General features: G+C 45.8%; 1 protein-coding gene and 1 long non-coding RNA gene across 5 annotated transcripts in view; one reads left to right on the forward strand and one right to left on the reverse strand.

The window, feature by feature from the left end:
• The window catches only part of LOC137524441 (uncharacterized), a 35760-nt gene extending 27686 nt beyond the window's left edge, over nt 1-8074 (forward strand). For 2 of the 3 annotated variants that reach the window (XR_011022686.1, XR_011022687.1), the window contains 3 exons: nt 1959-2078; nt 2164-2456; nt 7798-8074. This is a non-coding gene — a long non-coding RNA (uncharacterized lncRNA). The remainder of the gene's footprint in view (nt 1-1958; nt 2079-2163; nt 2457-7797) is intronic. The other variant, XR_011022688.1, reaches the window with a different exon arrangement.
• The window catches only part of SLC5A11 (solute carrier family 5 member 11), a 71104-nt gene continuing 47855 nt past the window's right edge, over nt 1892-25140 (reverse strand). For both annotated transcript variants that reach the window (XM_068244293.1, XM_068244292.1), the window contains 5 exons: nt 13407-13557; nt 7827-7995; nt 4618-4833; nt 3010-3199; nt 1892-2438 (listed from right to left, as the gene is read on the reverse strand). In XM_068244293.1, the coding sequence (XP_068100394.1) occupies nt 2227-2438; nt 3010-3199; nt 4618-4833; nt 7827-7995; nt 13407-13557 (938 nt within the window). In that variant the 3' untranslated portion in view covers nt 1892-2226. The remainder of the gene's footprint in view (nt 2439-3009; nt 3200-4617; nt 4834-7826; nt 7996-13406; nt 13558-25140) is intronic.

A 25140-nucleotide genomic window follows, 5' to 3' on the forward strand; every position in this document is an offset into this window, starting at 1 on the left:
CCCTTCTCTACTGCTCTGCACTTTATTTCCTTATTGTCCCTATTGGTACCCATGCACTTTACTCTATAGGATAGATTTAGCCACTATTGGATATTAGGAGTATGATGATGTTTTGATGATCACTATTTATTGACAACTTTCACTTTGTAGTTACATTTGGAGTTTACATACGATTTGCAATATGTCTATGTATTTTTTCAATTGCACTTAGCACCTGGCTGAATCCCCTAGATAACTCTGTTACAGCCATTATTAATTATTGTCCCCACCATTTCTAATGAAATGTTTTTAATTGTTTTTAACAGTCATGTAGCTCAATAATGTATTTAATATTTAGATTGATTTGACTGGCTCGGAGCGGTGTTATTGAGGCGTTAGCTTTCCCTTGTGTACTGTAGTGTGTCTACTGGGGATCAGCCGCAGGAAGGGGGGGGGGGGGGGGGGAGGGTCAGGTTTGTGCGGCACCCAACTGCTCGCCTTCACTTCCATTAACACAGCCTTCCCCCTTCAGTTGTTATTGGTTGGGGGAGAGTTGTGATGATTGCACTGTTAGGGGCTTTGCACACGGTATGTGCTTTGATACGATTTTCAAAGCACATGCGTTTTGTTGATTGCAAGGGCACTGTGGTTTAACATAGTAATCACGGTGCCATATACAGAGTGCTGCGTTCCGTTTGTAACCCAATCACGATTGTAGAGCCTGCTGCAGCTTTCCTGCATTTGCAATTAGGCTAAATGGATTGAAGCACTTTTAAATCGCATAGCAAATTCAGTGCTATACAATTTGCTATGCGATCTCCTGTTTGATAAACTTACTGCTGCTTTTTTTTTTTTTTTACACACGGGGAATTGTTTTTGCGCCTATCCATCACTCTCATAATCGTGGGTGAAACGTGATCTCAAAAATAAGTGAAACTCATGACTGCAGTGCAGAGCTTTGTGAATTTCAGTGTGGAATGTCCCTTATGGTAGGGGGGTGCATGGCGGCCACACTTATAAGATGACTACCAGCTGATGGGCCCCAAGGAATCACCAGGAAAGGTGGGGACAGCAGTCTGTATGTTGGGGGATTCAGTGAAGGTTACGCTGAGAGGCACCATGACGTTGAGTTACACCACTGTGCATGGGCATGTTTCCCTATATACAATCGCCAGCCATCACACTTATCACATATCTGTGCAGTGGCCATGCAGTGAGCAGCACGAGTCCAGCCTAACTCCACTGGCTGCATGCTTGTTCCAGGTGTGTAATTCAGACACCACTGAAGCCAAAAGCTCAGCAAAACAGCCAAGGAGTTGGCGGTATGATTGGTTCCTGATTTTAGGGTCTAAAAGTGGAACAACTTTTTTCACATGCTTTTAGACCCTAAAACCAGGAAAAAAAAATCATACCACAGTGAGGTCTGCAGCAGCTATGCACTTACTCACCCACCTGGGATCCAGCGCTGCAATTCTTTCTCCGGGAAGAGCTGTACTTCTATAGTGAGATTGCCATCTGTCGGCATGATAACTAATGGCGATCTCACCCGAGGGATGCAGTACCTCTGAGGACCGGAAGGAGAATGGCTGCCAGCATCTGGATCCCGAGGAAGTGAGTTGAAACACCTGCTGCACTTCAGGCTCTGCATAAACCTCCTGGTGGCTACCCCGAGTCAGGCTCGGGATTACCGCTCCTGGCTTTTTTCCACCCTGAGCCTGACTCTGAGTTACAGCCATAGAGGTTAAAGAAAATAAAGCTGGGTGCAAACATATTACACTCACTCCTGTTTCCCCATAAATATGAATGACCTACATAGCCTGACCCTTTTCTATAAGGCAAATGATGCCCTTATGTAAGTTATGTTCACTAAAACGTATATGGACAAGAATGAACGTTATTAAGTCTTCAGATGTTACTTCAATTCTTTGGTTTTATTAGAAATTCTGAAAAAGGGAATTCCTCCCATATATTCATAACAGATCCATGCTGTGTGGGCTTGGCTTATAATCACAGTCTCTCTCATGATGTCTGATGATGGACTTCTTCCAAGGATCACACTGTCTCTATGAGGGATCATCAATGGTCCACGATGAAATTCGGTAGGTTATCTTCTCAGCTGTCCCTTGTAGAAGACCTCAGCTTATCCTCACACTCAACAGAGGCAAACACCTTGTTTTTTTGCAGCTTTAATAATATCAACAATGGTGACCTTCATTCAAGAAAAACAGCAATCAAAAACGGCTCCACCTATCCATAGAAACCCCAGAGGAAGATGCCTACACTCATGCACAGGATCAGACTGGCGTTCAGGATGTGCGTTACTAGTGGGCGCTCATAAAACAAAACTTTTGGCGATTCTAGTGGCACAGCGGGGGCTTGTTCCTCCCTTGCTTCCTTCCTCTCCATTCCACACAGCCACAGAATGGCTTTCTTCAGACGGGCAACACAAGATACATCCTCTACAAAAGACAACACATGTAATTGTAATCAAAAACAGTAAAGAAAACTAATTAGAGTTTCTGGAAAAGTAAAACGTAGCAAATATTTTAGTAGATACACCAAATATGTACTGCCCCCCAGCCATCCACCAATTAGCAGTTTAACCATACACCCCAGGTACTTCCTCCCTAACCACTACTACCCCTTTAGTATCGTCATATCTCCCCCAACAAATAATGCCCCCCACATTGGTGGAATCCAATTATGGGTGTACCTTTGGGGTGTCCACTTAGAAAAAGTATGTATAAAGCAAGTGTCTCCCCTTAAAGTGTCAGTTAAGTTTGATTTCTAGGATCAGGTCAGGATCAGGTCAGCAAGCACGCCACTAGATAGAAATATAATAACCAAAAGTTTGTTTAATCCAACTTTTTGGAACCACCTAGGGTCTCTTCCTCAAGGCAACAAATCAGATGATTATGCACTCTAATAACAGTACTCACAGCTCTGGTGATGTGCATCTCACAACTAGCCTTTTCCCACATAGGCTATTGATATGCCTTAACCAGTAAGTTGCCATAGAACATATTGTACCTGTTGAGCTGCCAATAATCTCCTCAGAAGATACGGAATGCTCCATATCAGCATTGTTCTTCATGGAATGTGCCTTATCAGTATTGTTCTCCACCACGCTGTCACTTTTGTGGGAAGTGTTGTCAGGTGTTGTCACTTCCAGGCCACTTTCCGCCTCATCCCAGCGGGTGAACCAGGTAAGACGGCTAACCTTAAGGGAAAGATTAGAGCGTTAAAACATTCTATGAGCATTTGCTGACCAGCATTCTCTTAATACTGACAGCTCCACGCCAAGATTAGCAGATGAAGGGTAGTTTTTCTTGCTGGTGTTTATATTTTAGATATATTATATTCTGATCACTAGTGATGGTAACATCTAGGAGAACTCATTGGAGAAGCATGTGATCAGTTTGGTCTGGTGATAGATCTGTAAGTCTCTGATTTGCTAGTCATGATCATGTGCTTAAAGAGACACTGAAGCGAAAAAAAATGATGATATTATGATTTGTATGTGTAGTACAGCTAAGAAATAAAACATTAAGATCAGATACATCAGTCTAATTGTTTCCAGTACAGGAAGAGTTGAGAAACTCCAGTTGTTATCGCTATGCAAAAAAGCTATTAAGCTCTACGACTAACTTAGTCGTGGAGAGGGCTGTTATCTGACTTTTATTATCTCAACTGTAATTGAACTGTTTACTTTTCCTCTGCTAGAGGAGAGTTCGTTACTTCACAGACTGCTCTGAAAGACTCATTTTGAATGCTGAGTGTTGTGTAATCTGCACATATTATAGAGTGATGCAATGTTAGAAAAAACACTATATACCTGAAAATAAAAATATGAGAATATTTTCTTTGCTGCTAATCTTCTAGTAATTATTCATAGTACACAACCAATTCATTATATCATATATTTTTTTCGCTTCAGTGTCTCTTTAAAGGGAAGGTTCAGGGACTGTCTAAAAAAAATAAAAATCCGCATCCACTTACCTGGGGCTTCCTCCAGCCCGTGGCAGGCAGGAGGTGCCCTCGGCGCCGCTCCGCAGGCTGCCGGTGGTCTCTATCTGAGCCTGCGCAGTAAAGCCCGGAGGACGTCCGATGACGTCAGCGCGCCGCCGTGAGGCGCATTTTGGAACGCGGAAGGAGCCCGACCTGGCCGCCGGCCTGGCCAGGTCGGGTCGGCCACCGGCAGCCTGCGGAGCGGCGCCGAGGGCACCTCCTGCCTGCCACGGGCTGAAGGAAGCCCCAGGTAAGTGGATGCGGATTTTTATTTTTTTTAGACAGTCCCTGAACCTTCCCTTTAAGCAGGGTGTGAGCACAGCAAATCAGAGCTTTGCAAATCTATCAGCTGATCAAACAAATCACATGCTTCTCCATAGATCTGCAAGTCTCTGATTTGCTAGTCATGATCATGTGCTTAAGCAGGGTGTGAGCACAGCAAATCAGAGCTTTGCAAATCTATCAGCTGATCAAACAAATCACATGCTTCTCCAGGAGTTCTCCTAGACATGACCATCACTGGCTGCATCACTTTTGAAAATATTGATAAATATATATTTTTACACCTTTACAAACAGCAACTAGTAATGTGCTCCCTGCCAGTTGAAGGTACCCCAGACGCTTTCTTACCATTTCTTTAGGAGGAGGCTCAGTCCACAGGCTGACGGCCACCACCACAATGATGGTCAGCAGGGCTAGGATCATGGACAGGTACAGATAGTGGACATATCTCACTACTCCTGGCCGTGTGTCAGGCTGGTCACACTGGGGTGCAGCATAAATAAAATCCAGCACCATGCGGATAACTCCTACCACCAGGCCTATGGTCAGCCCCCAGAAAGCCCCCTGGCAAGAGAACAAGAGGCAGAGGAAGGAATCAGTTACATAGGTTAGCTAGACAAACACTTATTAACTTATTTTCTTACACACACAGAGCATAGTGAAAACTCTTGTCTCACTCAAATAATGATGAAGCCCCCACCTATGCATACCTATGAAATAGGCGCCGGGAGATTTGGGCACAGGGTAAAACTGATAAACAACTCACCCTGCTATAGCACAGATCCCGTGGCACTAATTACTATTCCCCCTCCAGTTCGCCGTGGATAGTGGAGAATGATGTAAATCACTTTCCAGCTATTGCTGGCGGACAAATTACAGTGTTTCTGTAGTAATTTGTGCTTTATCTTTTGACGGTGCCCAAATTACTCACTAAGCGTCGCTGTAGCCGTAATTCCTATTATGGCCTACGGTGGTGCTGGCTGCATAGCAACCTACAGTCACTCTCCTGGCATACAACATGTAGACACAGAGTGAATCAAGAAAAAAAAAGGGCGCAGGAGCCCTTACTGGAAAAATGGAACCGCCATAGGCATTTATTATGAAAACCACGATTTGAGGTGTGGTGGGGTATGGCTGAAGGTGTGTTGAAGGAGTGGCAGGGTTATTGGGTCTTCCTCTTTTCTACCCCACCCACAAGCCATAGCAGGACATGTGGTTTTTCCTGCTAACGCGTGATTGGGTGGGGGGTCTGAGCCAAGATCATGGAGTGAATCTAAGGCAGGGGACAATGTATTTCACTCTGCTGAAAATGCAGTGATAGTGTTTACAGAGCTGGTACCCACAGCATCACTTATGTTTATGCATTTCTGAATCTGTAAATACCTAGTAATTTCCACATCGCCATACTGCTCACATACTACAAGATCTCCATGAGCTCAGCCTCCAGATTAGTACAAATGTAGAGAAGATCAATGAGATACTAACTTTCCAAGTGATGCAAATGTCGATGCAGCGCGTACTTAGCTTCAAACTGGCGGTTCAAAGGCAGTGGCTGCCAAATTGAAAAATGTTTTGTTTTGAGTAGTTAAGACTTCATCTGAAACTTTTGTAATATTACATTTCATAGTCTTTTTTGTGTCTTCTCTCCTGGGCCAGTATGCAATTAACTTTTTCTTCTGAGTTTTCTCCTACAGTGCTGCCCATAATTATTCATACCCCTGGCAAATTTTGACTTAAAATTACTTTTATTGAACCAGCAAGTCATTTTTTGATGGGAAATGACATCGGTGTCTCCCAAAAGATAATAAGGAGACGTGCAAGAGGCATTATTGTGGGAAAAAAAAACATTTCTCAGCTTTTGTTTACATTTGAGCAAAAAGTGTCCAGTCCACAATTATTCATACCCTTCACAAACTGTCACAGTCTGTGGGAAAGTTCTATACCATTCCAAATTGTCCAAGCTGTTCTAAAGCATCCTAATTACCCTGATTAATTGGGAACAGCTGTTTTAATCAATTGAATAGGTGAAAAACAGCAGCTCTCTGCAGTTGGTTTATGGACAGTCATGGCTAAGAAAGGAGCTCAGAGAGAACCTGCGGCTGCACATTGTGGCTGCTCACAAGTCAGGAAAGGGCTACAAGGCCATTTCTAAATGTTTTCAAGTTCCAGTGGCTACAGTGCTCTGCATTGTGGAAAATCTTAGAGGACATGGTTGGAAGCCAAAAGTGACAGATGTGGCCAGGAGGATAGTGGCCAGGAGGATAGTGAGAGGGGTGATAAAAAATCTAAGGATCACCACCAAGGCCACCCTGGTGAATTTGGGCTCTGCTAGTGGCAATGTCTCAAGGCAGACAATTCAACAGACACTGCACACTGTTGGGTTCCACTGCAGAACAAGGAGGACACCACTTTTCTAGAACAGGCCCACAAAAGCTAACTTGGCTTTTACAAATGCTCATCTGGACAAAGAGGAAGACTTCTGGTCTTCTGTGAAACAAAAATTGAATTGTTTGGTCACAATGATGTTTCATTCATTTGGTGTAAAAAAAATGAGAAGTCTTCAACCCGAAGAACACCATTCCCACTGTCAAACAAGGTGGTAGGAACCTAATGCTTTGGGGGGTTCAGCCAATTGACCAGGGAACCTAATCACAGAGTAAATGGCACCATAAAAAAAGAGTCATAAATGAGGACTCTCAATGACAACATCAGGAAGTCTGCAAAGAAACTTGGCCTTGGCCACCAGTGGACATTTCAGCATGACAATGACCCAAAACGCACAGCAAAAGTAGTGAGGAAATGGTTAGCAGACAACAACATTAACATTTTGGAGTGGCCCAGCCAGAGTCCTGACTTGAATCCAATTGAGAATCTGTGGAGGAAGCTAAAGCTCAGAGTGATAGCAAGAAGACCCTCCAACCTGAAAGATTTGTAGCTCATTGCTAAAGATGAATGGGTAAAAATACCTGTGGAGACATGCAAAAAGCTGGTCTGCGATTATAGAGAGTGTTTGATTGCTATAATAGCCAATAAAGGCTTTTCTATTGATTATTGAGAAGGGTATGAATAATTTTGGACTGGACACTTTTTGCTCAAATGTACATAAAAGCTGAGAAATGTTTTTTCCACAATAATGCCTCTTGTACATCGTCTTATTATCTTTTGGGAGACACCTATGTCATTTCCCATCAAAAAATTACTTGCTGTTGAATAAAAGCAAATTCAAGTCAAAATTTGCCAGGGGTATGAATAATTATGGGTAGCACTGTAGGTGAAACCACCAGCAAGTAAGAAAATACTCAAAATAATTTTGATAGTACTTTTTTCACCTATTGTTTTGAATTTTCACAATTGGAAAGTGCTAAAAAGGTTTTTTTTTAAGAGATGAAAAATTATCTCCTACCAAAAAAAAAAAAAAACTCAGGAAAAAAAGTTAATTGCTTTTGGACCCTGGTTTCTTGGAAAGTAGCTGTCAACTTTACTTCCTTTTTAAACCATTTTCAACTTTTTTTTCTTTCTTTTATGCAGAGCTACAGTCAGTGAGTATCAGAGGTTACCTTTTCGTTGGTACGTTTCCAGAAACAGCCGGCTATGAAGACCACGGCCACAGGAGGCTGCAGGTACGAACTGATGGACTGGATATATATGAACAGTTGGCCACCTTGGCTGGCCTGGACCAAAGGAATCCATAGGATGGACACGACCACCAGCACCAACACAAATGCCCTGAAAGTCAGCAGTATTAAGATGGAACATTACTAAAGCAGGTCTGAGAGATGGAACTCTATAAAACAGAAATTTTGAATAGCCCTGTAATGGTTTGTGAATGTTGCCATGATTATTTACAAAGTGGACAATTTCTTTTTTCTGTTATGCAGTATCCCATTTTTTAAAAAAACATAGGGCCCGATGGCATTAAGTTTTCTCCTAGGTGATATTTTCACATCTTATCAATAAAATGCTAAAGCCACCAACAAGAGAGAAAATACTCAGAATCATTTTGATGGTACATTTTCACCTGCCGTACTTTTTAATACTTTTGCAGAGTGCGAAAAAGTTATTTTAAACAGAAGATGCAAAATTATGCCTTAGAAGAAAATAAGGAAGGAAATGTGAATTAGATCGGGCATAGAGTTCCATAATGGGGCTGATTTAAAAAAACCATTGTCAAGCTGTAGAACATGACATAGGCCCATAGGCAATTAACATTTTCTCCTAAGTTTTCTGGGAGATATTTTCACACCTCAAGGCCCTTATTCAATTCACTTTTTTTCATGTGTTTTTTCTTAGGAGATAAGATAACATCTTCTGTTTAAAACATGCACAAAAAGTAGGTGAAAAAGTACTGTCAAAATTATTCGGCTCGATAGATATTTTCCGACATGTCCGATTACCGTTCGATCATGTTGCCACTCGATTTCTCATTGAGGTGAATTGAAAAAACATAAGAAAAACGAGCAGAACATAAGAGAATCAAGCGGGCAAAACGATCGGGCACAGAATCGAGCACCAGAATCGACCCGTGTATTCCCAGCATAATAAGGGATGTCAACCTAAATAGATACACTTCACAAGCCAAACATCGTATATCAATTCCCAAGGGAGCCCGGAGCTAGAAAAAATATTATACTCTATTAATTATAACAGACTTAGCCATATACTGTATATTCCTGCGTATAAGACTACTTTTTAACCCTTGAAAATCTTCTAAAAAGTTGGGGGCCGTCTTATACGCCGGGTATCATTGATGCCGGGTGATACCCCCTATCCTGTTACCGTCTCTCAGATCTCGCTGCTGAGGACTGTAGTGAAGCGGCGCAGGCGCACATGTGTGAGATCTAAGAGGCAGAGAAGGAGGTAAATAGGATACAAGGGTGGGCCAGAAGGGTGAAAGAGGAGTATTTTATGGGCACAGCCCAATCTATTCTTCCATACTGCTCTGATAGACAGGGAGAGCTGACAAATCCACTTAGGGAGAGTTCAACAATCCAACCAGTCAATTGACTATATACTGTTATATACTGGGTACCACATACAGTACAGCACCAGTATATGATTTTTTTTTAATTTGGTGTCTGTTGGAGGAGGGGTAGTCTTATACGTAGAGTTGGGCCGAACGGTTCGCCGGCGAACGGTTCCAGGCGAACTTTGGGGGTTCGCGTTCGCCTGCATCAGGCGAACTTTTGCGGAAGTTCGATTCGCCCCATAAAGCTGTATTGAGCAAAAATTTTCGCCTCCATTTTACTGTCAGCAGACATGTTATTGTGAAACACACTGCTTTCAGTGCTAAAGACCCCACCCACCCTCCCTTCAAGCTAGGTCCTTTTATACCATTTGACTCAGTTGTCTGCCTATGGGACAGCTGCTACACACTATGCTAGGGAGATTTTAATTGGCCTCCCACCTCCCACCTCCCTCCTCCCTCCTCCCTATTCCCTCCTACCGGAGGGAGGAGGGTCTCTTCTGCCAGGGAATTATACTATTTTAAAAACCAGTATACATCATACCATAGCCGGGAATCGAACCCAGATCTCACTGTGTGGTGGGCACGTCACCCTAAGCACTGTACCACTACAGTAGTAAGTGAAGCTTGCCTAAAATTTAACATTTATGCTCAACGCAATAGAACCATTAGGTTGCTTAAAGGAGAACTGTAGTGAGAGGTATATGGAGGCTGCCATATTGATTTCCTTTCAAGCTATACCAGTTGCCTGGCAGCCCTGCTGATCTATTTGGCTGCAGTAGTGTGAATCACACCAGAAACAAGCATGCAGCTAATCTTGTCAGATCTTACAAAAATGTCAAACACCAGATCATACCATAGCTGGGAATCGAACCCAGATCTCACTGTGTGGTGGGCACGTCACCCTAAGCACTGTACCACTACAGAAGTAAGTGAAGCTTGCCTAAAATTTAACATTTATGCTCAACGCAATAGAACCATTAGGTTGCTTAAAGGAGAACTGTAGTGAGAGGTATATGGAGGCTGCCATATTGATTTCCTTTTAAGCTATACCAGTTGCCTGGCAGCCCTGCTGATCTATTTGGCTGCAGTAATAATAATCCAAACATTTGTATAGCGCTTTTCTCCTGTCAGACTCAAAGCGCTCAAGAGCTGCAGCCACAGGGACGCGCTCAAGAGGCCACCCTGCAGTGTTAGGGAGTCTTGCCTTGAACTCCTTACTGAATAGGTACTTGACCTAGCCAGGATTCAAACCCTGGTCTCCCATGTCAAAGGCAGAGCCCTTAACCAGTACACTATCCAGCCACTGTAGTGTGAATCACACCAGAAACAAGCATGCAGCTAATCTTGTCAGATCTTACAAAAATGTCAAACATCAGATCTGCTGCATGCTTGTTCAGGGTCTAGGGCTAAAAGTATTGGAGGCAGAGGATCTGCAGGATAGCCAGGTAACTGGTATTGCTTAACCACTTGCCGACCGCACGCTTATACCGTGCGTCGGCAAAGTGGCAGCTGCAGGACCAGCGACGCAGTATTGCGTCGCCAGCTGCAGGCTGATTAATCAGGAAGCAGCTGCTCGTGCGAGCGGCTGCTTCCTGTCAATTCACGGCGGGGGGCTCCGTGAATAGCCTGCGGGCCGCCGATGGCGGCTCGCAGGCTAAATGTAAACACAAGCGGAAATAATCCGCTTTGTTTACATTGTACGGCGCTGCTGCGCAGCTGCGCCGTAAGGCAGATCGGTGATCCCTGGCCAATCAGCGGCCGGGGATCGCCGCCATGTGACAGGAGACAGCCTGTCACTGGCTGCACAGGACGGATAGCGTCCTGTGCAGCCCGGATCTCCAGGGGGGGCCAGGTAGGAGAGGAAGGGGGAGGATTTCGCCGCGGAGGGGGGCTTTGAGGTGCCCCCCCCCGCAACACCCGGCAGGCAGGAGCGATCAGACCCCCCCAGCACATCATCCCCCTAGTGGGCTGCAGAGCCCACCCAGCACAGATCAGCTAAGACAGCGCTGGTCCTTAAGGGGGGGGTAAAGGGTGGGTCCTCAAGTGGTTAAAAGGAAATCAATATGGTAGCCTCCATATACCTTTCACTACAGTTCTCCTTTAAGCAACCTAATGGTTCTATTGCATTGAGCATAAATGTTAAATTTTAGGCAAGCTTCACTTACTTCTGTAGTGGTACAGTGCTTAGGGTGACATGCCCACCACACAGTGAGATCTGGGTTCGATTCCCAGCTATGGTATGATCTGGTGTTTGACATTTTTGTAAGATCTGACAAGATTAGCTGCATGCTTGTTTCTGGTGTGATTCACACTACTGCAGCCAAATAGATCAGCAGGGCTGCCAGGCAACTGGTATAGCTTAAAAGGAAATCAATATGGCAGCCTCCATATACCTCTCACTACAGTTCTCCTTTAAGCAACCTAATGGTTCTATTGCATTGAGCATAAATGTTAAATTTTAGGCAAGCTTCACTTACTTCTGTAGTGGTACAGTGCTTAGGGTGACGTGCCCACCACACAGTGAGATCTGGGTTCGATTCCCAGCTATGGTATGATCTGGTGTTTGACATTTTTGTAAGATCTGACAAGATTAGCTGCATGCTTGTTTCTGGTGTGATTCACACTACTGCAGCCAAATAGATCAGCAGGGCTGCCAGGCAACTGGTATAGCTTAAAAGGAAATCAATATGGCAGCCTCCATATACCTCTCACTACAGTTCTCATTTAAGCAACTTAATGGTTCTATTGCATTGAGCATAAATGTTAAATTTTAGGCAAGCTTCACTTACTTCTGTAGTGGTACAGTGCTTAGGGTGACGTGCCCACCACACAGTGAGATCTGGGTTCGATTCCCAGCTATGGTATGATGTATACTCATGTATGTATCCCCAGCTATGGTATGATGTATACTCATGTATGTATTCCCAGCTATGGTATGATGTATACTGGTTTTTAAAATAGTATAATTCCCTGGCAGAAGAGACCCTCCTCCCTCCGGTAGGAGGGAGGAGGGAATGGGTAGAAGGGTAGGAGGGAGGATAAAATCTCCCTAGCAGAGTGTGTAGCAGCTGTCCCATAACTAATTAGTGTAGGTAGGCAAATGGTATAAAGGACCTTGCTTGGAGGAAGGAGGGAGGGTCCTCCAGCAGTGATGTGTATTTCACTCAATTAGGTGTTGCTCCAGGTATTAGAGCTTTTGAAACATGTTTTCTATCATTTTTCCAGCTGATAGAATGTTTTAAAACTTTGAAAGTTCGCCTCCCCATTGAAGTCTATTGCGGTTCGCAAACTTTTTCGCGAACCGAACCTTTTGCGAAAGTTCGCGAACAGGGTTCGCGAACCTAAAATCGGAGGTTCGGCCCAACTCTACTTATACGGTGAATATATCGCAATCTCTATATGTTAACTGAAAAAGTTGGGGGGTCGTCTTATACACCCAGTCGTCTCATACGCTTGAATATACGGTACTTTTTTTTGTATGCTGTTAGCTTAAAAGACATTTTTTTATAAGGTGTGGAAATTTCACCTAGGAGAAAACTTGGGAGAAAAAGCGAATTGAATATGGGCCCTTTGGTAAATAAAATGCCCTTTAAATCACCAGCAAGCAAGAAACTACTCAAAATCATTTTAATATTACTTTTGCACCTACTTTTTGGTACTTTTCAGTTGCAAAGTGCTAAAAAGTTATTTTAAAAAGAAGTTGCAACATTGTTTCCTAGGAGAGAACTCAGGAGTGAAAAAATAATTAAACAACTCTGGTACTTTCTTATGCGTTCTCTTTGGGGTTGATTCATCATTGCGTGGTAATATTACCTGTTATTACTATGGTAATGCACACTACTGTTTTCAAGAAGGGCAGGCGCTATTGTTTTTAGGAAGGGCCGGCGAAAGCCAAAAGGGCCTTGGGCCCCATTTCCCCTTAATTCACCCTTGCCTTGACGTGGTGTCCAAATAGAACTTCTCTCAATTTATCACTTGCTGTAAATACCCCAAAGTGCCACCACCATCCATTAGAGTATTACTTTTCAGCGAGACCTCGATGGGATTTATGTAACTGGTAGACTGCCTTCGCCCATACACATCTTGATTGCTATTTATAACAACTGACTGAAAGCTCTTAGTTGGAGCCACACTTTAATAATGAACAAGCAGTAGTAAGGCAGGTCCATACCTCCCCACAATCATGAGCTCAAATTCAGTAGAGCGCGGACGAATGTGGCGCCACAGATCCATTGTGAAGATGGTGCTTGCGCTATTAAAAATGGAAGTCAATGAGGACATGAGTGCTGCAATCATAACTGACATCATTAGACCTCTTAAGCCTAAAAGTGAAGGCAAGATGGAGAGTTGGAAAGTTAGAGATCTTCACCCACAATTCCTCACTTCTGCAGAAAAGAAATGTCCCCGCAGGCATCAGTCAACTATACAGATAAAGATACTATATTGTCACACTTTTATTAATGGATACATGTTTATACATTTATACTTTGTTTGAAAATGGTGTCATCTTACAGATAAGTACTTTAAAGGTGCCCATTAACGGTACAATTTTTTAATCAGATGTGATCTTTTTGATCATAAGTAATCGGTAATATTAACTGTTCCCATAAACGGGTCAATTAGGGCATTTTCTTTCTTCAGATAGGATCGTAAGATCCAACTTTTGGATCGATTACATTTTTTGTTCCAATTGACCAAAGAATCATTTTACATCTATTTTCACCACACACTTTGCAGTTTTCTGCACAATTTGATCATAAAAATTGTGTCCAAAGATCACATCTGTTTAAAAATTATTACCGTTAATGGACAACTTAACCACTTCACCACTGAGGGGTTTTACCCCTTGAGCACCAGAGCAATTTTCACCTTTCAGCACTCCTTCCATTCATTCGTCTATAACTTTATCATTACTTATCACAATTAAATGAACTATATCTTGTTTTTCCGCCACCAATTAGGCTTTCTTTAGGTGGGACATTATGCCAAGAATTATTTTATTCTAAATATGTTTTAATGGGAAAATAGGAAAAATGTGGGAAAAAATTCATTATTTTTCAGTTTTCGGCCATTATAGTTTTTAAATAATGCATGCTACTGTAATTAAAACCCATGAAATGTATTTGCCCATTTGTCCCGGTTATAAAACCGTTTAAATGATGTCCCTATCACAGGGTTTGGTGCTAATATTTTATTTGGAAATAAAGGTGCATTTTTTTCAGTTTTGCGTCCATCCCTAATTACAAGCCCATAGTTTATAAAGTAACAGTGTTGTATCCTCCTGACATAAAAATTTAAAAAGTTCAGTCCCTAAGGTAACTATTTATGTATTTTTTTTAATTGTAAATTTTTTTATTTTTTTATAATTACAAAAAAAAATGGAGTGTGGGAGGTAATGAGTTAATTTTTTGTGTATAAGTAATGATTTGTATGTGAAAAATGCTTTAGGGTATAGTTTTACTATTTGGCCACAAGAATGGCAACAGTAACTTTTTTTTCACAATGATCGCGCTGCTTAGCGGAAAAGCAGCGGATCATTACGGGGCTCAGATCAACGAACGGGAATGGATTTTCCCGTTCATTGATCTCCGGGCGAGCGGCGTGTTTACGAGCGGGAGTGCGCGCTAGAGCGAGCGGGAGCGCGGAAAGTACGGATTTCGCCATCCCTAGGGGTGAAGGGATGGAAAAAGGGACGAAGAAATTCGTACGGGCGGGGGTAAAGTGGTTAAAGAGAACCCGAGGTGGGCTAAAAAAAACCAACAACAAAAAAACATAGGCTACCTGATCTGCGGGGCTGAGCAGATCAGGTAGCTGCAAAAAGAAGCAGCTTCCCACCACTCGCGTGGGCAGCAATGGCCCACTTTCCAGCTCTGGAGACCCTATAGGAACGCCCCTGGAGGGCGTCTTGAACAGGGAATTCCTCTACCCGTGTTTACTTCCGAGATGGCAAAAAATAATGTCAACAATCTCAGGGAGGGGGGGGGGGGGAGGGTCTATAGCGTGGCGGTGAGGGGGGGGGGGGCAGAGAGTGGCAGTGTGGGGACACATAGGCATGTTATGAGGCAGAGAACATGCCTCTGTGTCCCATATGCCAACCTCGGGTTCTCTTTCAGACAGGTCCATCCTATGGAAGATACTGTACACACAGCCACACATATAGGGCAAGTGCCCACCACCCAGCAAGCCTCTGATCAGCCATCAAACATGCTCCAATCAGGGAAGGGAACAGCTGAGTGTGCCAACCAAACCAAATGTGTTATTCCTGCCATAGGTGCAAAACCCTCAAATGTATCTGATGGACCCTTAGCTACAGAGTGCAGCAGCATGGTGGCTGTATGGCTAGCACTCTTGCAATATTACATATTGGTGAATTCATTGATTTCACCACAAAATTTGTCCTAGATTGTAGCAGGGACATCATATTGTGCAGCAGTGCCAATTCACTAACCCTCTCTACTCGTATACATCATATTGTGGGCTGGTGCAATTAGTGTTGGGCGAACACCTGGATGTTCGGGTTCGCGAACGTTCGCCGAACATGGCCGCGATGTTCGGGTGTTCGCGCCGAACTCCGAACATAATGGAAGTCAATGGGGACCCGAACTTTTGTGCTTTGTAAAGCCTCCTTACATGCTACATACCCCAAATTTACAGGGTATGTGCACCTTGGGAGTGGGTACAAGAGGGGAAAAAAATTAGCAAAAAGAGCTTATAGTTTTTGAGAAAATCGATTTTAAAGTTTCAAAGGGAAAACTGTCTTTTAAATGCGGGAAATGTCTGTTTTCTTTGCACAGGTAACATGCTTTTTCTCGGCATGCAGTCATAAATGTAATACAGATAAGAGGTTCCAGGAAAAAGGACCGGTAACGCTAACCCAGCAGCAGCACACGTGATGGAACAGGAGGAGGGCGGCGCAGGAGGAGAAGGCCACGCTTTGAGACACAACAACCCAGGCCTTGCATGAGGACAAGAAGCGTGCGGATAGCATGCATTTTGCCGCCATGCAGTCATAAATGTAATAAAGATAAGAGGTTCCATAAACAGGGACCGGCAACGCTAACCCAGCAACAGCACACATGATGGAACAGGAGGAGGCGCAGGAGGAGAAGGCCACGCTTTCAGACACAACAACCCAGGCCTTGCATGAGGACAAGAAGCATGCGGATAGCATGCTTTTTACCGCCATGCAGTCATAAATGTAATAAAGATAAGAGGTTCCATAAACAGGGACTGGCAACGCTAACCCAGCAGCAGCACACGTGATGGAACAGGAGGAGGCGCAGGAGGAGAAGGCCACGCTTTCAGACACAACAACCCAGGCCTTGCATGAGGACAAGAAGCGTGCGGATAGCATGCATTTTGCCGCCATGCAGTCATAAATGTAATAAAGATAAGAAGTTCCATAAACCGGGACCGGCAACGCTAACCCATCAGCAGCACACGTGATGGAACAGGAGGAGGCGCAGGAGGAGAAGGCCACGCTTTCAGACACAACAACCCAGGCCTTGCATGAGGACAAGAAGCGTGCGGATAGCATGCTTTTTACCGCCATGCAGTCATAAATGTAATACAGATAAGAGGTTCAATAAACAGGGACCGGAAACGCTGACCCATCACAGATGGTCATTGTTCATGTTACTTGGTTGGGGTCCAGGAGTGTTGCATAGTCGTTTCCAATCCAGGATTGATTCATTTTAATTTGAGTCAGACGGTCTGCATTTTCTGTGGAGAGGCGGATACGCCGATCTGTGACGATGCCTCCGGCAGCACTGAAACAGCGTTCCGACAGAACGCTGGCTGCCGGGCAAGCCAGCACCTCTATTGCGTACATTGCCAGTTCGTGCCAGGTGTCTAGCTTCGATACCCAGTAGTTGAAGGGTGCAGATGGATTGTTCAACACAGCTACGCCATCTGACATGTAGTCCTTGACCATCTTCTCCAGGCGATCGGTGTTGGAGGTGGATCTGCACGCTTGCTGTTCTGTGGGCTGCTGCATGGGTGTCAGAAAATTTTCCCACTCCAAGCACACTGCCGATACCATTCCCTTTTGGGCACTAGCTGCGGCTTGTGTTGTTTGCTGCCCTCCTGGTCGTCCTGGGTTTGCGGAAGTCAGTCTGTCGGCGTACAACTGGCTAGAGGAGGGGGAGGATGTCAATCTCCTCTCTAAAGTCTCCACAAGGGCCTGCTGGTATTCTTCCATTTTGACCTGTCTGACTCTTTCTTCAAGCAGTTTTGGAACATTGTGTTTGTACCGTGGATCCAGAAGGGTATAAACCCAGTAATTGGTGTTGTCCAGAATGCGCACAAGGCGTGGGTCGCGTTCAATGCAGTCTAGCATGAATTGAGCCATGTGTGCCAGAGTCCTGCCAGAATCCTCATCATCCTCTTGTGAGCGTTGTGATAGTTGTCATGATGCACCATAGTCGTCACCTTCTTCCTGGTCTGCTTCTGCTGACCATTCGCGCTGAATTGTGGAAGTCCAACGTGCACCGCTCTGGCCCTCGTCAGTGTTGGCATGAAATTCCTGCTCCAACTCCAGCTGTTCCTCCTCCTCTTCTTCGTCATAGCTGCTGGGGCCAGCGTTTCCTGAGGCGGATGGCCTGATGTTGGTACCATCACGCTGATCGTTTTCTCCTTCAGATTCCCCCAGTTGCATCATGACAGCTGTTTCCTTGATTTTCAACATTGACTTCTTCAGTAAACACAGCAGTGGTATGGTAATGCTGACTGAAGAGTTGTCACTGCTCACAAGCAACGTGGATTGCTCAAAATTTTGGAGGACTTGGCAGAGGTCCAACATGTTGGCCCAATCGGATCCACAGAAGCTTGGCAGCTGTCCGGATGCGCCTCGGTACTGCGCCGTCTTGTACTGGATCACTGCACTCTTCTGCTCGCAAAAGCGGGCTAGCATGTGCAGTGTAGAATTCCAGCGCGTAGGGACATCACACAGCAAGCGATGGTGGGGGAGATTGAAGCGCTCCTGCATCTTGGCGAGTGCCCCCGAAGCAGTACTGGAATTTCTACAATGTTTGGCCACTCGTTGCACCTTCAACAGAAGATCGGCCACGCCTGGGTATGTCCTCAGGAACCGCTGAACTACTAGGTTCATCACGTGCGCCAGGCAAGGGATGTATGTCAGCTTAGCCAACCTTAAAGCGCGAATGAGATTACTCCCATTATCACACACAACCATGCCCGGTTTCAGGTCCAGCGGTGCCAGCCACAAATCCGTCTGTTCCTTTATTCCCCTCCAAATTTCCTCCCCTGTGTGCTGCTTATCCCCAAGGCAGATCAGCTTCAGCAATGCTTGCTGACGCATGCCAACAGCTGTGCTGCACTGCTTCCACGATCCTACTGCTGCTGGGTTAGCGTTTCCGGATGAGGTACAGCTTTGAGATGCGTTGGAGGAGAAGGAGTCAGAGAGGTAGGTGCTGCTGTTGTTATCCAGTGGGAGGGACGGCGGTGCAGCTGTTTGCGGCGTGGGCAACACCCGCGCCGTAGCAGGTGAGGAATCGCTGCCAGGCTCCACAAGGTTCACCCAGTGCGCGGTAAGGGAGATGTATCGACCCTGGCCGAACGCACTCGTCCAGGTGTCAGTGGTGAGGTGAACCTTGCAGGCAACGGCATTCTTCAAGCTTCGGGTTATTTTGCTGACCACGTGCTCATGCAACTCAGGCACTGCAGAGCGCGCAAAGTGGTAGCGGCTGGGAACCACGTAACGTGGGATGGCCACTGACATCATGCCCTTGAAGCTGTTTGTCTCCACCACTCGATATGGCAGTATTTCGCAGGCCAGAAGCTTGGCTATGCTGGCTGTTAGTGCCACGGCCCGGGGGTCATTTGCTGGCAATTTCCTCTTGCGCTCAAGCCTCTCCGAGACAGACAACTGAACCGTAGGGCTGCACACTGAACGGCTGTTGGTTGTTGTGTTTGATGACTGGGAGACCTCAAGAGCACTATTCCGGAAAGTGACAGTGTCAGCGTCGTCTGATGTTTGTGAATGTTGTTGTGAACCACGCAATGGCTGGGCTACTGCTGCTGCTGAGGAGGGTCTGGTGAGTCTGGTGACCCCAAGGGAGGCAGTGTTGCTGGTACCCTGTCCTGGCGGCCACAGAGTGGGATGTTTGGATACCATGTGGCGGGTCATGCTGGTGGTGGAGAGGTTGTTAATATGTTTCCCCCCTGCTCAGGCGGGTCTTGCACACCTTGCAAATCACCATGGTACCATCCTCACTGCAGTCTTCAAAGAAAGGCCAGACTTTGGAGCACCTGCCTTGCTGGCGATTTCTGTTTGCGCCTCTTTTGCGTCTCACTTGAACTTCCACGCTTGTGGTGCCTGAAATTTCGCGCCGTCTACCTTGTGGCACAAGGCGAACTCGTGCAGCAGTGAGTTCTTCAACAGACTCATCTGTGCTGCTACGACGGCGATGTTCTCCTTCACATACAAAATCTGGGTCTCTGTCAACATTGTCAATACCCTCCTCCTCTTCCATCTCCTCAAACTCGACATATTCTTCGGACTGGTTATTTGGCAGTTGTGTGCGTGGTGTCGCTGCCGGTTGTGTCAGCTTTGTGCCCACTGGCTCCTTGTAACTGGCTGAGGACTCGGACCTCGTGCGTGATGTGCTGGTGCTGCTTAACCCACTGCTGGACGCTTGAGAGGTCATCCAATTAATTATCTGGTCCTGTTCTTTTGGATTTGTGAGGGTTGATTTCCTGGACAACATGGGCGGTATTGAGTGGGTTTTCTTCGGTGCTCCACTGTGGCCTGTACGTGAACCGTCAGGGGGAACACCTCTTCCCTTGCCCCTCCCTTCTTCATTTCACTTATCCTTAAAGTACACGCTGACTGGCAGCAGTACAGTGGCAGTACAGAAATGCTATACAGTGGCGGGTGAGCGGTGTACTACTGTTCCCAGCAGAGACACAGAGTGGCAGTAAACACAATGCTATATAGTGTGGGTGAGCGGTGTACTATTGTTCCCAGCAGCGACACAGAGCAAAATGCTATACAGGATGAGCGGTGTACTACTGTTCCCAGCAGACACAAAGAGTGGCAGTAAACACAATTCTATATAGTGTGGGTGAGCGGTGTACTACTGTTCCCAGCAGACACACAGAGTGGCAGTAAACACAATGCTATATAGTGTGGGTGAGCGGTGTACTACTGTTCCCAGCAGCGACACAGAGCACAATGCTATACAGGGTGAGCGGTGTACTACTGTTCCCAGCAGAGACACAGAGTGGTAGTAAACACAATGCTATATAGTGTGGGTGAGCGGTGTACTACTATTCCCAGCAGCGACACAAAGCACAATGCTATACAGGGTGAGCGGTGTACTACTGTTCCCAGCAGCGACACAGAGCACAATGCTATACAGGGTGAGCGGTGTACTACTGTTCCCAGCAGAGACACAGAGTGGCAGTAAACACAATGCTATATAGTGTGGGTGAGCGGTGTACTACTATTTCCAGCAGTGACACAGAGCACAATGCTATACAGGGTGAGCGGTGTACTACTGTTCCCAGCAGACACACAGAGTGGCAGTAAACACAATGCTATATAGTGTGGGTGAGCGGTGTACTACTGTTCCCAGCAGTGACACAATGACTGGGGGGACCCTGGCTAGCCTGGCTGGAGAGAGAACTACCCTGCCTGCCTACCCAAAGCTAAACCCACAGACAAATGGCGGAGAAATGACGTGGATCGGGTATTTATTTACCCGAACCACGTGACCCGTTCGGCCAATCAGAGCGCGTTCGGGTCCGAACCACGTGACCCGTTCGGCCAATCACAGCGCTAGTCGAACGTCCGGGTAACGTTCGGCCATGCGCTCTTAGTTCGGCCATATGGCCGAACAGTTTGGCCGAACACCATCAGGTGTTCGGCCGAACTCGAACATCACCCGAACAGGGTGATGTTCTGCAGAACCCGAACAGTGGTGAACACTGTTCGCCCAACACTAGGTGCAATGAGTCGACCCAGCCTGCACATCATCACACATGCACAGCTGAGGGCAGTAGGGGGCATTATCTATCAGCTTGTGCTGCTCCCTGTAACCCTTACATGCACATGGACAGAACTCCCTGGGCATGCACACTGAAGGGGGAAACTGTTAAAGTCATACAGAGGATCCCTCCTCATACTGCAGCGTACAGTGGGATTAATTGGTGTGGGCAGAGGGCATTCTAGGAGTCCTCGAAAGCCTTCTGGAGGGTTCCAGGGACCCCAAGCTTTCAGATTATGCGTTGGATCCCCCACATTCCTGGAATACCAAAGCTGAAGCAGCCACTGCTTTTGGCAAGCCTTCAGGAGGTCTTCCTATGAGTCCCAGTATTTCTGCGACCATGATTCGCATAGCTCACAAATTTGGTGGGTGGGAAGGGAGGGCTCTTCAGCCATTTCAGAGACCACAGAGATCCTATTGGGCGTGATGGTGGGCAGGCTGCATCGGGAAGAAGGCTATTATTGACACTACACCAGTCTGAGGATCAGGCAGGGATGTGAATTGAATTGTTTGGTATGAGTGAAAAATGTATAATAATAATATTAATTTAATAATAAATCTCCCTGTTTACTCTATATCATATATACTGTTTCATGTGTAACTGCTGAGAAAAGTTAATTGTAAGACTTTCAGGTCTCTTTGTCAGGCATGCCGTAACACAGAGATGTCATCTACCCCTTCCGGGACCTGGTTTGCAATATCAAAACGCCTTGCTTAAATACAGGGCTGCCTCTGATGATGTGATTTGGCCTGATTGGTTTGTTTCTGCATGTTTCATAAATATGGTTGCTTTACAGTCCTCGGATTTCACAGCCTATCTTATACAGGTGAAACTCGAAAAATTAGAATAACGTGCAGAAGTCCATTTATTTCAGTAATTCAACTTAAAAGGTGAAAGTGATATATAAATTATGAACCCTTTGCAGGTGTTTTGGGTTAATCAGCTGTCTGTCTGATTAGAGTCTGACACGTTGAGCCTAGAATATTCAACATTTTCACAATATTCAAATGGTCTGAGATTTTGATTTTGGGGTTCTCCTAAGCTGTAAACCATAATCATCAATAACACATAAAGGCAGAGCCGGATTAAGGCTAAATGGGGCCCTAAGCAAAGTAACTGATTGGGCCCCCCATCATGTCGTAATAGAATCAGAAGATGCAGCTGCACAGCAACATGCTGCACACACCGAGGCAGCCGAGCTACTGGTTGCTACGGGCAACAGCACGCTTTCCTCTGTGGGTGCACAATGCAGGGAATAGCAGCGGCAAAATGCAGAGTGAGAGCTGAATGGCTGGGATATTTGCACTCAGGGGCTGTGGCACCCCTGTGAAGAGGGCTCCAGATATCACAGCAGCAGCACTTTCCCCTTGCATCTCCAACCTGGCAATAGCAGAAAGCTCTGGACACCTCCAAACCGGAAGCCGTTCCCCAGACAGAATTACATAACCACCAGGGGTGTAGCAATAGGGGGTGAAGAGGTAGAGACCGCATCGGGGCCCTTGGGCCAGAGGGGCCCTCCCTCAACTGCAGAATCAGCTCTCTATTGGTCCTGTGCTGATAATAATCACTTCTGTAGATACTTTGAATAGTGGTAATCATTAACAAACTGTTTTCCATCCCCTTCTTGCACCTCTGACACTGTAGTTGCCATTGGTCGCTGTATCACTTGTTATGTATAGAGTGCTTGGGGGGCCCCATGTAAAACTTGCATCGGGGCCCAGAGCTCCTTAGCTACGCCACTGATAACCACCCCCACCACCGACCAACCGATTTCCTCAAAAACTAGACAGCCACCATGCAGCCTCCATCCCAGTGAATACGATAGTCCAGCAGAGAAGGCAGCCGCAGCAGAATGACAGCACCAGATGACTCACATTCACCTATTGCGATCCAAGCAATAGAGGTCCCGTCATCCGGAGAACATCTGTCTCCTCTAGAGTGCTGACACTCTGTTACTACTACTATTACTACTTCCTACTTCCTGTCTGATCTGAGAATCAGGAAGTTCAGAGCGAGCGGCCGCACTGTAGAAGAGACAGATGGGTTTCAGATGACGGGATCTCAATCGCTTGGATCATGGATAGGTGAGTGAGCGTTTGCCATCTGCTGCTATCATTTTTGCTGCAGCTGTGGTTCTCTGTGGGAAGGGAGGGAGGGGTGGGCAGCGGCAGAGCGCACAGTAGCAGGAGGGGGACCTAGGAGGAGAGCCTGGCTCTGAAGACAATCAGCAGTGCATGGCATCATTTGACAAGACAAGGCAAATAACATTTATATCGTGCTTTTCTACTGGCGGACTCAAAGCGCCAGAGCTGCAGCCACTAGGACGCGCCCTACTGGCAGTAGCAGTGTTAGAGAGACTTACCTAAAGTCTCCTACTGAATAGGTGCTGGCTTACTGAACAGGCAGAGCCAAAATTCGAACCCTGGTCTCCTGTGTCAGAGGCAGAGCCCTTAAAGGGACTCCGAGCAGTGCCTGTGTGTATGCCTTTAAGCATACCCACAACTAATTAATTACATCCTCACAACTACCAGCATGATGTTTGTAATTATATCCCCCTGGGTTCCTTATATTTCATTGCATTGTGCTGAATCGAGCTGCCGAAAGTTGTCCTGTGTAATACAATAGAACTATGGAAAGATGCATATCATTTTAAAGCTCTCTTTCTCCTCTTTCCAATGATAGATAAACTGCCACCCTACGCCGAAATTGCGGTGGCCGCGATTTCGATCGCGAAAATAGCAAAAACTAAAAGGCATAGGGCAGCGGTTTATATATCATTGGAAAGAGGAGAAAGAGAGCTTTAAAATGAAATACATCTTTCTATAGTTACTGCACTGCTCAGAGTCCCTTTAACTATTATACCATGCAGCCACCGCTGACAGGATGGCGAGGGCTGGTTTATGTGCTGATGGGGCCCCTTTGACTCTGAATGGGACCCCAAGCGACTGCTTTTGTTGCCTGGTCGGTAATCCGGCCCTGCATAAAGGCTTGAAATATCCCACTGTGCATGAAATGAGTCTATTTCATGTATTAGTTTCACCTCGTAAGTTGAATTACTGAAATAAATTAATTTTTGCACAATATTATAAAATTTTGAATTTCACCTGTATACCAGATTGATTTATAAATGCATGCATAAACCACAAGAGATTCTCTTTTAGTATTAATTGTTTTCTGGATTACCTTGTGTGTGTTAAGGGTATGATACTTAAAACCATTATATCATTGTAATCATGGGTGTAACTATGGCGAAGCAGCCCCTGCGACCACACGGGGGCCCAGAGCTGTGGGTGGCTCCAACTAGTAACCTCCCCTTCCTCTGATACAGGGGACCTTCCTCCAGATCAGGGGTTTTTCTGGCTACACATGTTATGGGTGTGAAGATCATGATGGCCACACTTGTTTTATGACCCTTGTGAGATGGGCTCCCAAGGCTATGAAGGGTATCACAGGGAGGCAAGGGAAGGGGTGTGAACTTTGAGGGGGGGGGGGGGGGGGCAGAATCAAAGTTTTGCAAGGGGGGGGGGCCATGAGTTGTAGTAATGCTGTAATGTCTGGCTTTATGCACATTTTACTGCACCAGCTTTAACCACTTGACGCCCATAGGCTTACACCCCCCCCCCCCCCCCCTAAAGACCAGGCTGTTTTCACAATACAGGGCTGTGCAGCTTGGTCAGGTTGCTGCACAGTCCTGCAACTTAGCACACCCATGATTTTTAACTCCTGTTTAGTCCTTAATAGGACACTCTGCCGGAGGTATCTGATCGCTGCTGCAATCTTTTTTTTTTTCTCTTTAATAAGAAAGGGGAGGCTTTTCCCTCCCTCCTTCCTCCCTCTCACCTGTGCCGTCCTAATCGCCATAGGGAGGCGATCAGCACTCATCTCCGCCTCTCATT

Source organism: Hyperolius riggenbachi, chromosome 7, assembly GCF_040937935.1.
Source record: "Hyperolius riggenbachi isolate aHypRig1 chromosome 7, aHypRig1.pri, whole genome shotgun sequence".
NCBI classification, from domain to species: Eukaryota; Metazoa; Chordata; class Amphibia; order Anura; family Hyperoliidae; genus Hyperolius; species Hyperolius riggenbachi.